A 12,187-nucleotide genomic window follows, 5' to 3' on the forward strand; every position below is an offset into this window, starting at 1 on the left:
ACTGTACAGCTGATGCCCCTGGTTGCACTGCTCTCCTGATACAGCTGAAGATCCGACAGGCCAAGCCCACCGCTGTGAGGACTCAAGAGAGCCTATATAAAGGCCAGCAGCAGAATTTCATTGGGTTTCTGTCAGTTTCTGTCTGGACCAGATCACCACAGTCCACCATCGGTCGAACTGTGATTAATAATTCTTTTTATTGTCAGGATAAAGTACAATAGGAGCAGCCATGTCTCATGACTGGGGATACGGTGCAACTAATGGTGAGAATCTCACAGCATTCATCCGTTTTTGATGTAGCCTTCTGGATGTTCAGGTGTCTGTGTACATTCTATAATAATATAAAAAATATGGTTCCACACTCTGAACCCAGTTTCATTTGTGTGTATTCTGCAGTCACTAATCTGGTATTTATCATTAGCAATATAATTCACAGTGGGGTTAGTAGTTGATGGTTTGTATTTAGGGTTATTTCAGGTAATCAGGAATTTCTATTGCCATATTGACTTCTGTGACTTCTCTCATCTGTTTTACACATTAGATCAACAAATTATACCTTTCTATAATGCTTAAGATGTTTTCTAACTACTCCAGAAGAAAGAATGGAGTTGTCATACTCAGAGGAGACATGGCACAGCTTTTAGTGTTCTTCATGCCAAAAACAAAAATTGTGCTTAGTTTAATAATCTGGGACAGGTCACTTATACTTGGGATACTTGTATTAGGCTAAATCACCATATTTTATGCATACCATGCTCAATATTACCAAATTATAAAAAAGCATTATGTAAAAATTAATAAGAAAATTAATAAGAAAATGTATTCATGCAAATGTTAACTTGTTAGTTAATAGAAATGTTAACTAATATTAACTAGCTTAGCCTTAATAAAGGAAATTATACAATTAATTAAAAATAGTCCATTAAAGGTGTATCACATTTTTAATAAATAAATTCAAATGTAATCAACAGCAAGCAAAAATAACAGTTTCAAATGAATTTTATAGTTTCTTTCTTTAGGCGAGGCTTCTTTTTCTCGCTCCTCAAGATCAAACTGATTATGTGCTAGTTATCAGTTTAAACAGACAGGGACAGACAGTTTTAAGCATTAACTCCTTTCTGCAGACCATATGCTACATCTCTTTAGTTGATCTTTTGTTTTTAGTTCAGGAACTACCTTATTGCATATTTCCCATTTACTTGACTGTCCCAGAATATGCTTTAAGCATTCTGTAACTTGTAGTAAAAGTCCTGTTGACTAGATTTTGTTAGAACATGAAATTAACAGACAAGAGTTTTGGTGTCACACATTACCCAAATTCACCAGATTCCCATCTGTAGTCCTGATGACTACTCAAAGTGCTTTACATTACAGTTTTGCCATTCACACACACACATTTATACAGTGCATCTATTTGCAGCATTTTCTCTATGAGGAGCAATTTCAGGGTTCTTGCCCAGGGACACTTTGGCATGCGGAATGGGGAATGGCATTGTTCTTTTGAATCCAGAATCTGTTGGCTGTAGTTCAGTTAGTGTTAACTCTGTATATTTCACAAACACACTTACATACAACATATTTTTTGAGTGTGGACTGTGGTTTTTTTTCCCCCACAAACTTAACAGTAGGTAGAGCTGACAACAACATTAAAATTCTACATAGGCCTAAGCAGTAATTTAACATGCATGTTGCTGCTAAATTAAATGCTTCATGTGAAAACATTACTCTTCATTCATTATGGATTCTAATTATCTGATTTAGAATTTGTTTATTTGTTTTTGAATTTGTGATAAAATAAGGGCCACAGCAGAACTAAGGACAACCCAAACCCACAAGGACTGCACAGTACTTTACTTGATTAACAATTTAAAAAAATGACATTAACCCAATAATACTTAATACTTAATGAGTGAGGATTTTTGCATTATGGTATTGCTTTTGAGTTTAAGATATACATATTAAACTCCTTTGCAACTAAAATAAATTATTACTATTAATGGATTCTTATTTTTCATCTGTGGCATCACACATTTATGATTTGGAAATGCACTTGTAGGACCTGACAAATGGGGAAAAGATTTTCCTGTGGCCAACGGGCCCAGACAGTCTCCTATCAACATTGTATCCGGGGAGGCCCGATATGACTCTTCTCTGAAGCCTCTGAGACTCAAGTATGACCCATTGAACACCAATGGTATTCTCAACAATGGACACTCCTTCCAGGTGGATTTTGTGGATGACTTAGACAGCTCCAGTAAGCCCAGCTCAAAATATATTTATTCATGTATTTATCCACATTATTGATCTTAGTTTTCTTGTAGTTAAATCATTTGTATAGTTGTAGATATACATATTTCCATTTAACTTTATCTAGCAGTCTTGTTTATGCCTCAATGCTTGCTGTATGAACTGTAGTAGATAAGAGTGTCAGTGATGATGGCGTGACCCTTATCACACTTGTTTCATTATCTGGAGGCCAACAGGACATTTGCACTGCCTCACCCTGCTGTACTTAGAATGTTTATTCAACATTAATTCAGCAGCACAAGTCATGAAAAGCTCATTGGTGTGAATTTATAAAATTACATAAGTACATTAATTATATTTATGAAAGAAAATGTACTTTGTACACTATCACTTACATTATAAACAAATAAAAGCAGTAGAGACATAGAGTCTTGACATATTATTACTGAAAGTTTTGATAATGTGCAGATTATTGACTTACTTAGATATTTATATCAAATCTGTATTCTCCTCAGTGCATCTCTAAATAGTCTGTTGTTTCTTCCACACCAGCCTTGACCGGAGGCCCCATTTCTGGAACGTACCGTCTGAGACAGTTTCATTTTCACTGGGGATCCAGTGATGACAGAGGATCCGAGCACACTGTCAATGGTATCAACTTTCCCTGTGAGGTACTGAAGCTACTGGAGCTTCCTGAGTTACCTGAACAAAAATTAAATGATGCTTACAACTACATGCACAGATCTTCAGACCACGGAATGAGGTTAACAGTGGCACTGTTCTGTCATTGTCAAGAGGCTTTGGTAAAAAGGAAAAATAGGCAAATCTGTTATTAAGTCACACCATACCAGGGATTGAAAGAGGACTGACATGCAGGGAAACAGCTACCATTAAAGAAATGACAAACAATCAAGTAAATAATGAATGATTTTTCTGATAATTTGAGGGTTTAGATTGCATTGGGTCATTAATTAGTTGACTCTATAGTTCCAATATATTCAAATGTGACTTTTAGGCCAATGAGCAAATGATAAATGAGTCAGTATGCCCTCACTGTGAAAAGCCTTAAATCAGTAAGTGCCATTGGACATAACAGTTTCAAAAACAATACACCATTACACATTTATCAAACGCACAGGTGCTTAAACAATAGTTAGTGTGTAAACATATCTGCCTTAACAGAAATTAGCTGTCTCTGTAGACCACTATATTGTATATTTGTACAGTATCCACCCTACTGCTTATGTTAAGTTCTAAGATGACACTCTCTGTATCTTATAACCCTGTCAAAGTCAAACTTTGCTTCTTTTTCTGATCAGCTTCACCTGGTTCACTGGAACACAAAGTACCCAAGCTTCGGAGAGGCAGCCAGTCAGCCTGATGGACTTGCTGTAGTTGGGGTCTTTCTCAAGGTGATTCACCAACAAACCATCAGTCTGTCAAAAAAGTACTACAAATTAAATGGAATTTAGTGAAGTATGTGTGTTTGTGTTTTCCTTCAGCTTGGTGCTTCCAACCCCAGACTTCAGAAAGTTTTGGATGCTTTGGATGCTATTAAGACAAAGGTAAAAAGTAAGAAGAATATCAACTTGATTCTCTTGGTCATTCCTTTGTTGTCTTCTCCTACTCATTCCCTCTCTTCTGCCCCTCTTCCCCTGACACTTTCAGGGAAAGCAGACTACCTTTGCTAACTTTGATGCAAGGACTCTTCTGCCTGTTTCTCTGGATTATTGGACCTACGAGGGCTCTCTGACCACACCCCCCCTCTTGGAGAGTGTCACTTGGATCGTCCTCAGGGAGCCAATAAGTGTCAGCTGTGCACAAGTAATTATTTAACCTGCTTCACATTCTCCCTTCACAGACATACAAATCTAAATCAGTAAGAAGAATACATCTTCAGAGAAAGGCCCTGCACAGGAAATTAAGACACTCAGTACATAACTGAACTGAACTGTATCAGACAGATAAATGTGGCAGCAGTCAATATCTAAAATACTGTATTTTGTCACTGCTGATTATTGGTGATATTCATAACAGGTTTTAGTTTGCTCTTCTTTTATCTCAAACAGTTTATTTAAATAACTTACTATGGTGACAAAAACAGAAAAGGGCAATGTTTCATTTTAAAAATATTTCAGGTACACAATATCCAGGTATGATTTGAACAGTCATTGTAGGTATATGATTATGCATTTTTGAAATGGGGACGAGTAGAAAATTGCATCAAACTGTATGGGAATACATTGTTGAAATGTATTATACAAAAACTGCATAGAGAGCCGTAACCTTCTGAGCTATTCTACAACATAAAATTATGTGAAAATGTAGGGTCTATGCCTAAAATGGTCCTTACAAAGGTATAAGTACAGGAACACATATGTACACAAACACACACACACTTACAGCCACTTGTTTCCAGTAAACAGTTTCAGTAGTTGGACACGTTACAGCTTCACAATACTATATAGAGCCGGGGTCGCCAACCCGTCGATCGCAATCAGAAAATTATCTTTTACCCATAGACTGTATATAAAGAGCTTTTACCTGAGTTTTAATTTTTATCTGTTGAATTTATGTCACAACCACTTTGTGTAGGCGTTTCAAAATAAAAGCACCCCCCTTCATACGGTATAGTATTGCAAAAAAGTGCTGCAGTAGCAGCTCCTCTGCAAAACATATTGTTGAACTGAGAAGCTAAATATTGTGCATTGAACAGATGCTGTAAATATGAATTGATATTAATGTGAATATTGTGCATTGAATAGGTAAAGTAGCATAACTGCCTTTCCTTGTGTATATTTATGCCCTTACATTGAGCCTTTAATAGAATTTGCCGAAATAATAAATATGACCTTCCTAAGTGGGTTTTTTGCAAGACATCGGGGTGGTAGATTTTGGCTTACGTTTGGAAGTGATATTGTGCTTTAAAAGGTTGGTGACCACTGATATAGAGTATGGGACTTGTTTCAGTGTCTGGAGGGCTGTGTTTTGTACCAACATGTGCACATGAGAGATAGTCACCACAGCAGAAGGGTGTGACATGGCTGCCCTGCATAGCACTGTACTGAAGATAAAGTGGAGCTGAACTAGCTATTTAACATCATCCAAGTAGTCATGGTCTCCTTCAGTCCCAGAGACTCTGCAGCAGTAGAGTGAAACCTGTTGTATTGCAGGACACTTCAGCACATTGACTGGGGAGACTGGGATTGAACCGCTGAGCTTCTGGTTAGTGGATGAACCGCTCTCCATGGTTGCCCACATTAATAATACACATATAATAATTCTGTGTAAATATTCTATTCTTCTTGAATACTTTCCGGGTTGGCGGCTGTGGCCGAGGGGTAGAGTGGTCTTCCTCCCACCAGAAGGTCGGCAGTTCAATCCCCAGTCTTCAGCATCTGCATGCCGAAGTGTCTGAACCCCGAATTGCCCCTCATAGAACAAAGGTGCTGCTAATAGTTGCACTGTATGAATGGAAAACTGTACTGTACAGCTCGTTGAGTGGTCATCAAGACTAGAAAAGCTCTTTATAAAAACAAACCATTTCATTTTTTGGGGAAAATTATTTGCCAAAAAAGAACACACCATAAAAGGAAAGATGGATTTGACTGATTATTATTATTTAATTAATTTGATGTAGCTATAATGTTTTTATTGTGAATAATTTTGCCCATGAAAATTTTTTTGGGTGACAGTACCTCTGCTTCTAATGGGAGTCTATGACCTTTAACAATCTTTTTCCTTGTCTCTCCTTTCTCATCAGATGGCCAAGTTCCGCAGTCTTCTCTTCACTGGTGAAGGTGAAGCTCCATGCTGCATGCAGGACAATTACAGACCCCCTCAGCCTCTGAAGGACCGTCAGGTCTGCGCTTCCTTCAAATAAACCCTGCTTCATCAACACAGTTCCTTTGCCCCTTTGTTTATCGGTCAATCATTTCCTTAACCTTCTTAATCTCATAATTTTATTGTTCTTCACATGCAGTCTTTATTCAACTGTTATTGGCCTTTCAACATCAACTTGAAAAGTAGAAGAAAATCTTAATCTTTGACACTATAGAGAACATACAAAATGTCCCACTTGTAAAAATTAGATTTACATTTTCCACTCTAACATGGGTATCAATGGACTACCAACAATGGGACAGGAATCCTGACCCTTGATCTCCTCTTGTTGTCATGTTGTGAATCTTATATTTTCTGGCCAGGCTGTAAGTAATAATCTATAGTGCCCTTGTATGTGCGACAAGACACTCTTAATCAAAAATGTAATGTCTATCTAAAATATTATCTTTTGAATGTTCCAAAAGTTATGTTTTTGTTATAATGGGAATTTGGAGCAAAAGCCCTAATCGCATGCAAGAATATTTATCGAATAATAATAATGATACAACAAATTCCCCTTCGCCTTAAAAAATAAATATGCTCTGCTCTGTTTGAAACTGAAAGCCTCTATGCATTCCCTAAAGCTCTTTCCATTCTTTCTGCTATTTCAGTTGATGAGATTGTTAAAGCAAATGTTTCTATTGATGTTTCTTTTAGACAATTTGAGACAAATTGATAACACCAGCAATGGTAGAATTTGGACATGATATTATATGCTGATACTTTAACACAAGCTAAAGTATCAGCATATGTCAATAAAATGTTAAACATTGTCAACAATCTATTTAGATGTCACTACTCTTTCTAACTGGAATCAACAGAATGTATTCATTACAGGTGAGCGCAATTATACTATTTTATCATACTATTATATCAATGTTATTTCAAATGTTATGAACAAAATCTGATTATAATTAGGCTAATGTAAAACTGCTATAGTGTGTCACTTGATAGCTGTCACAATACAAATGGAAAAATATTTTGTTTTAATCTGTCATGGTATGAATGGTCAAGAATGTAGCAATAAAATCTGAAACAGTTGTGTTAATTTCTTCTTTTTTCACTCACTGGAATTTTACCCCAACATTTATCATTTGCACTGACTTTTCCACGAGCTTAACAGTGAGGAGTCTGTTTTTGTTTTCCTCTTTAACAACAAAATGCTCTGGTCAATTGTGTACATGAGTGTAGTCCCTACATAAGTTACCCATCAGAAATATGTTAGAGTACACAATAACTAAAAGTTCAGTCCAAAAACTAAAATGTTTATTGCAACAGTAGAACAGGTTAATGTTTGGTGTCTAGGCTCCAACTTAGTCACTACCCCGGATATGATTACACAGTTATGATGGGAGTGATAAGCAAATACTTGTAACCTCCCAGTTGGAGCCTACAGGTGAATGCTGTGGACCTGGCACCAGCCACTGTGAGGCTTTTATAGATTATTTCTATTGTAGCAGCATTAACGCATGACAAAGAAACTGGTTCTTCTGATCTATCTACTGCTCTGTAGGAATAGGATGCAGCAATGGGGTAAAGACCATTGGTTTTGGTTGGCCAGACATTAATGTAGAATCCACCAAGACCAATAGTGTTATGACCTTAGACACGAATACTGGTGGACTCAAATGCACGAATCAAAGCAGGTAGTGAATATAACAAAAAGGTTTATTTCTGGACTAAAAGTCTACAAACAAAAAGCGCTCACATGGAGGATCAAGTCAGGTTCTGAAAAGAGAGGGAAAAGGTGAGTACAAAATAAAACAGTAAGTGCCGGACGAGTGAAGTTTAACTTAACGCATAGTGCTCAAACACACATGACGAGACATGAACTAAACACAGGCATGACATAATTTAAAACATGAACATAATTAAACTTAACATATATGATGAGACATAACAAATAGAAGGGACAGGTTCAGAAAAACTGTGGGAATATGAAGACTCTCTTATAATGAGTACAGCCACCTCAAAAAAATCTGCTCTGATGAGAGACAACTTGTCTGACAGACACATTCAAGACTTATACTGAAATATTCCAAAGTGGAAGGGCATGGAGATTTCTCTCTAAGAGAGGTACAAGGCTTTTCACTATAATGATGCTGCTGGCAAAGGGGACTTCACAAGGTTGATAACTAGGAAGCCAACCAGGGAGTTGAAGAGAAACTAGCTTAGCACATCTGAGAGGGTGATGAAGAAGCAAGGGCTACTTTGGCAACCAAATGTGAACACTATTTATACAGGCAGTAGTATTTAACTCCACTGTACATCCAATTGGCCTCAAATTTGTCACGCTTCATCAGAGCCCCGACCTGAACAGATCTATTAGTCCGTATGTAGTGAGTGATAGCCCCACATACTGGCAAGAGGAAGTAAGCCTCATTTTGATAATAATCATTAAAATTTCAATTGGGCCCTCGCACTGTCAGGCCTCGGGCCCTAATTATACCTGCCACATTAAGGATGATATAGAGAAGAGAACACTGGATTTAGAGCTGACATTTTGAGGTGGAAAAGATCCATTTTGTTTCCCATCAAGCATATCTGGGGATACCGAAACATCTTCATTTATTATAAAACTCAGTATACGTTTGACTCCTTCCCAGAATAACATTATTTCTGTCCACAGAAAATGACTCTTGATAAACAGCATAACTTTACTTCGTTCATCTTCAGGAATGTCTCAAGAACATCAAGGCCTGGATGACCCAAAACTTCTTACTTCTAAATTCAGACAAAACTGAGGTCGTTGTAATCGGCCCTAAACATCTTAGAGATTCACTGTCTGAACAGATAGTTACACTGGATGGTGTCAGCTTGGCCTCCAGCTCAACTGTGAGGAACCTTGGAGTTATGGTCGACCAGGACATGTTATTTGACCAACATATAAAACAAGTCTCTAGGACAGCTTTCTTCCACCTACGCAATATTAACAGAATTAGAAACATCCTGTTTCAAAAGGATGCTGAGAAACTAGTCTTCGCTTTCGTTACCTCTAGACTAGATTACTGTAATTCCTTATTATCAGGATGCCCCAGGAAGTCTGTGAAAAGCCTCCAGTTGGTCCAAAATGCTGCAGCACGAGTGCTGACAGGAACTAGAAGGAGAGATCATATCACTCCTGTCTTAGCTTCTCTACATTGGCTCCCTGTAAAATTCAGAATAGAATTCAAGATCCTGCTCCTCACATATGAAGCCCTCAACAATCAAGCCCCATCATGTATTAAAGAGCTCATAACACCATATTATCCAAATAGATCAAAACACAGGCTCTCTTGTGGTTCCAAGAGTCTGTGAGAGTAGAACAGGAGGTAGAACATTCAGCTACCAGGCTCCTCTCCTGTGGAACCAGCTCCCACTCTGGGTTCAGGAGGCAGACACCATCTCAGCATTTAAAGTTAAACTTAAAACATTCCTTTGTGATAAAGTCTATAGTTAGTTCTGGATCAGGTGAGTCCTGAACCATCCCTTAGTTATGCTGCTATAGGTCTAGACTGCTGGGGGAACTCCCATCATCCACTGAGCACTTCTACACCTCTCTCTGTCTCTCAAATTAAAATTGAACTTTACCAACCTGAGAAGATCAAACAACACATATGCATCAGACCTTTGCTATAATCATTTATACTGCAATGATTGTTGATATTATTTTATTGCACAGCCTTACATGTCAGCTTGTTATTTATTTAGTTGATTGATTTATTAAAAGGGCCAGTTTAAAAATGATAGCCAAGTAGAGTCTCTAATTTTGTTGCAGGCAAACTTGGTCTAAAGACCCGAGGTGGCGCTGAACTCTGCCAAGGTTAGCTTGAAAATAGGATGATTGACTTTAGGAACTACGACAAATCCTTGAATCCAACCATGGTTTTCTTAGCAGACATCATGGCCTGTCTGAGAGATTTATTCTTTATATGTATATTTGTGTATACATATATACTTATTCATATACTTGAATGTTTCCACTGGACATCCGATTCACACTGACTGAATCTCGAGGGATTAAGCCCGAGTGTCAGGAGTAAAGGAGACTTCTTCCTCAGAGGACCAAGACTCATTCGGATTGAGAGAGACAAGCGACCCGCTGAGGAACAACAATCACGGGGCTAACGGTTGAGACGCTGAAACAACTGGCAACAATACTGATGCAGCAGTGGGGCAAGCGAAGAGAATGATGGGAAATTTTCTCTGCTTAAATAGACCCTCTAATAAGGTGGGTGTGTATTTTAGATGATTGTAGAGAGTGAGGTATGTCACATGATGTATATCACATGATTGGAGCAGCGCAGTTCGAGTTGGCTGCCTGAATTAGTTTGCAGGTGTAAACGTACAAACAATACCAGAGATTTTAAAATATCAGAACTTGTACAACCATTCTTATGAACTCTAGGAACCACAAATGAGCCTGCATTTAGTGAGTGAAGTGATCTTTTGGGATGATAGGGTGCCATGAGTTTGTTATTATAGGGCATGGTCATTAAGGGCGTATCTAGGGATTCAGGGGAAAATAACCATGTCGGAGTCACAGAATTAGGAACTGTTGCACTGTATCTTTTAACATGTAACCTCATCCTTTTGCCATTTTACTTACTGACACAGTCTTTGCATTCCCGCTTTCCCAGCATGGTCTAAGGGCCCTCACAGTTCGGTGATCTTCTTCCTTGTGTCCTTGTAGGTTTGTCTAGTAATTCAGCCTTAGTTGTGTGTAACTAAGATTAATTTCGCCCATCTCCACTTGGACTGCTATAGTTAAAGTCTAGAAGTCTTAAAGGTACAGTGGGTAGAATTTTGTGATATCTAGTGTTGAAGTTGCATGTTGCAGCTGAACACCCCTCACCTCACCCTCTCCTTCCAAACATGAAATAGAACCTGTGGTAGCTTCAGTTGTCATAAAAACTCAAAAGGTGTTTAGTTTGTCCAGTCTGGACTAATGTAAAAAACATGGCGGCCTCCATAGAGAGGGTCCCCTTGATGTAAATATAAAGTATTTAAATATAAAGGGTCTTTTCTGGGGTAAAGAAAACTACAACTCATACAATTTAGATGAAATTAACTAGTGAAAACATCATGAGGATTATTCTACATTAAATTTCTGCCAATAGATCCTTTTCACCTAAATCTTACACACTAGACCTTTAATAGCTGCACAACACAATCTCAGTACCTGAGTATATTTACATCTCTCTAGCAACGTTTTTGCTGCTGACCTCATTATGATGCGAACCATCTTGCATTTATTCTCTCTCATTTATATGTTAATTCCAGATTTTCCAGATTCCAGAAGTGTTAACCTGCTCTAACTGTTCCCCATACATCTTTAAACCCACCTTTCTAGAAAATATCACTACCTTTGTTTTTTCTACTGAAAACCTAAATCCCCATGAATTTGACCATTTCTCTGTAAAGCACTTTGTTAATTTTATTTCTGTGAAAGGTGCTATACTAAATAAATGTATTATTATTATGTTGGAGATAAAAAGTCAAAGACTGGGCCAGATACTAAGACTTGACTTTTTACCCAACACGTACATTCTGTTGCTACTGGAGTCTTCAGTTGTTGGTCGAAATTCACTGAGATGGTCAGAGTTCAATACAGTAGAGTTTATTCTTTTTCAAGCGATAAACCCAAGCAGGCTCTGGAATCTTACTGAAGACTGAGCTTCATTGTCTGTTCGGGTGGTGGTTTTCTGTCATCCTTCCTGGTTTAAAGCTTCTGATTCATCCCGAATCTAACAGTGTCATACTCCCTGTGTAGGTTTTGGCTCTAGATATACAATTTTTATTTGTGTAATCAATCACTGATTTTCTGTCCAACTCTGACATCTATTATAAATCATTGTCATTGGAGGCTTTCAAACTGAGCCTTCACTCAATACAACTTCATGTATATTTGTCATTCCTCATGCTAAATATACGTAGGTCCGTTAAAGCAACCAGCTGAGCTGGAGCTTTTCCTATCACCCTATCTATGTGATGTATTAACATCACATAGACATTTATTTCCTCATTAGCTCACCGCTGCTCCGGTCTAGCTTCATTATCTAGTTTACTACACAGTCTG

General features: G+C 37.8%; 1 protein-coding gene across 1 annotated transcript; it reads left to right on the forward strand.

Moving 5' to 3' along the window:
* Nucleotides 1–7,177, forward strand: cahz (carbonic anhydrase). Its single transcript, XM_069525161.1, has 7 exons — nt 1–263; nt 2,057–2,254; nt 2,800–2,918; nt 3,567–3,659; nt 3,750–3,812; nt 3,916–4,071; nt 6,011–7,177. The coding sequence occupies exons 1-7, from the start codon at nt 230–232 to the stop codon at nt 6,128–6,130; spliced, it is 783 nt and encodes a 260-aa protein (XP_069381262.1). The 5' UTR covers nt 1–229; the 3' UTR covers nt 6,131–7,177.
* The last annotated feature ends 5,010 nt before the right edge of the window (nt 7,178–12,187 follow it).

Source organism: Paralichthys olivaceus, chromosome 5 (assembly GCF_024713975.1).
Source record: "Paralichthys olivaceus isolate ysfri-2021 chromosome 5, ASM2471397v2, whole genome shotgun sequence".
Lineage (NCBI taxonomy): Eukaryota > Metazoa > Chordata > Actinopteri > Pleuronectiformes > Paralichthyidae > Paralichthys > Paralichthys olivaceus.

Coding starts and splice junctions, on each gene's coding strand:
- cahz (XM_069525161.1), top strand. CDS start 230: ATGTCTCATGACTGGGGATACGGTGCAACTAATG. Junction 2,919..3,566: donor GTATCAACTTTCCCTGTGAG/GTACTGAAGCTA, acceptor TTTTCTGATCAG/CTTCACCTGGTTCACTGGAA. Junction 3,660..3,749: donor TAGTTGGGGTCTTTCTCAAG/GTGATTCACCAA, acceptor GTTTTCCTTCAG/CTTGGTGCTTCCAACCCCAG.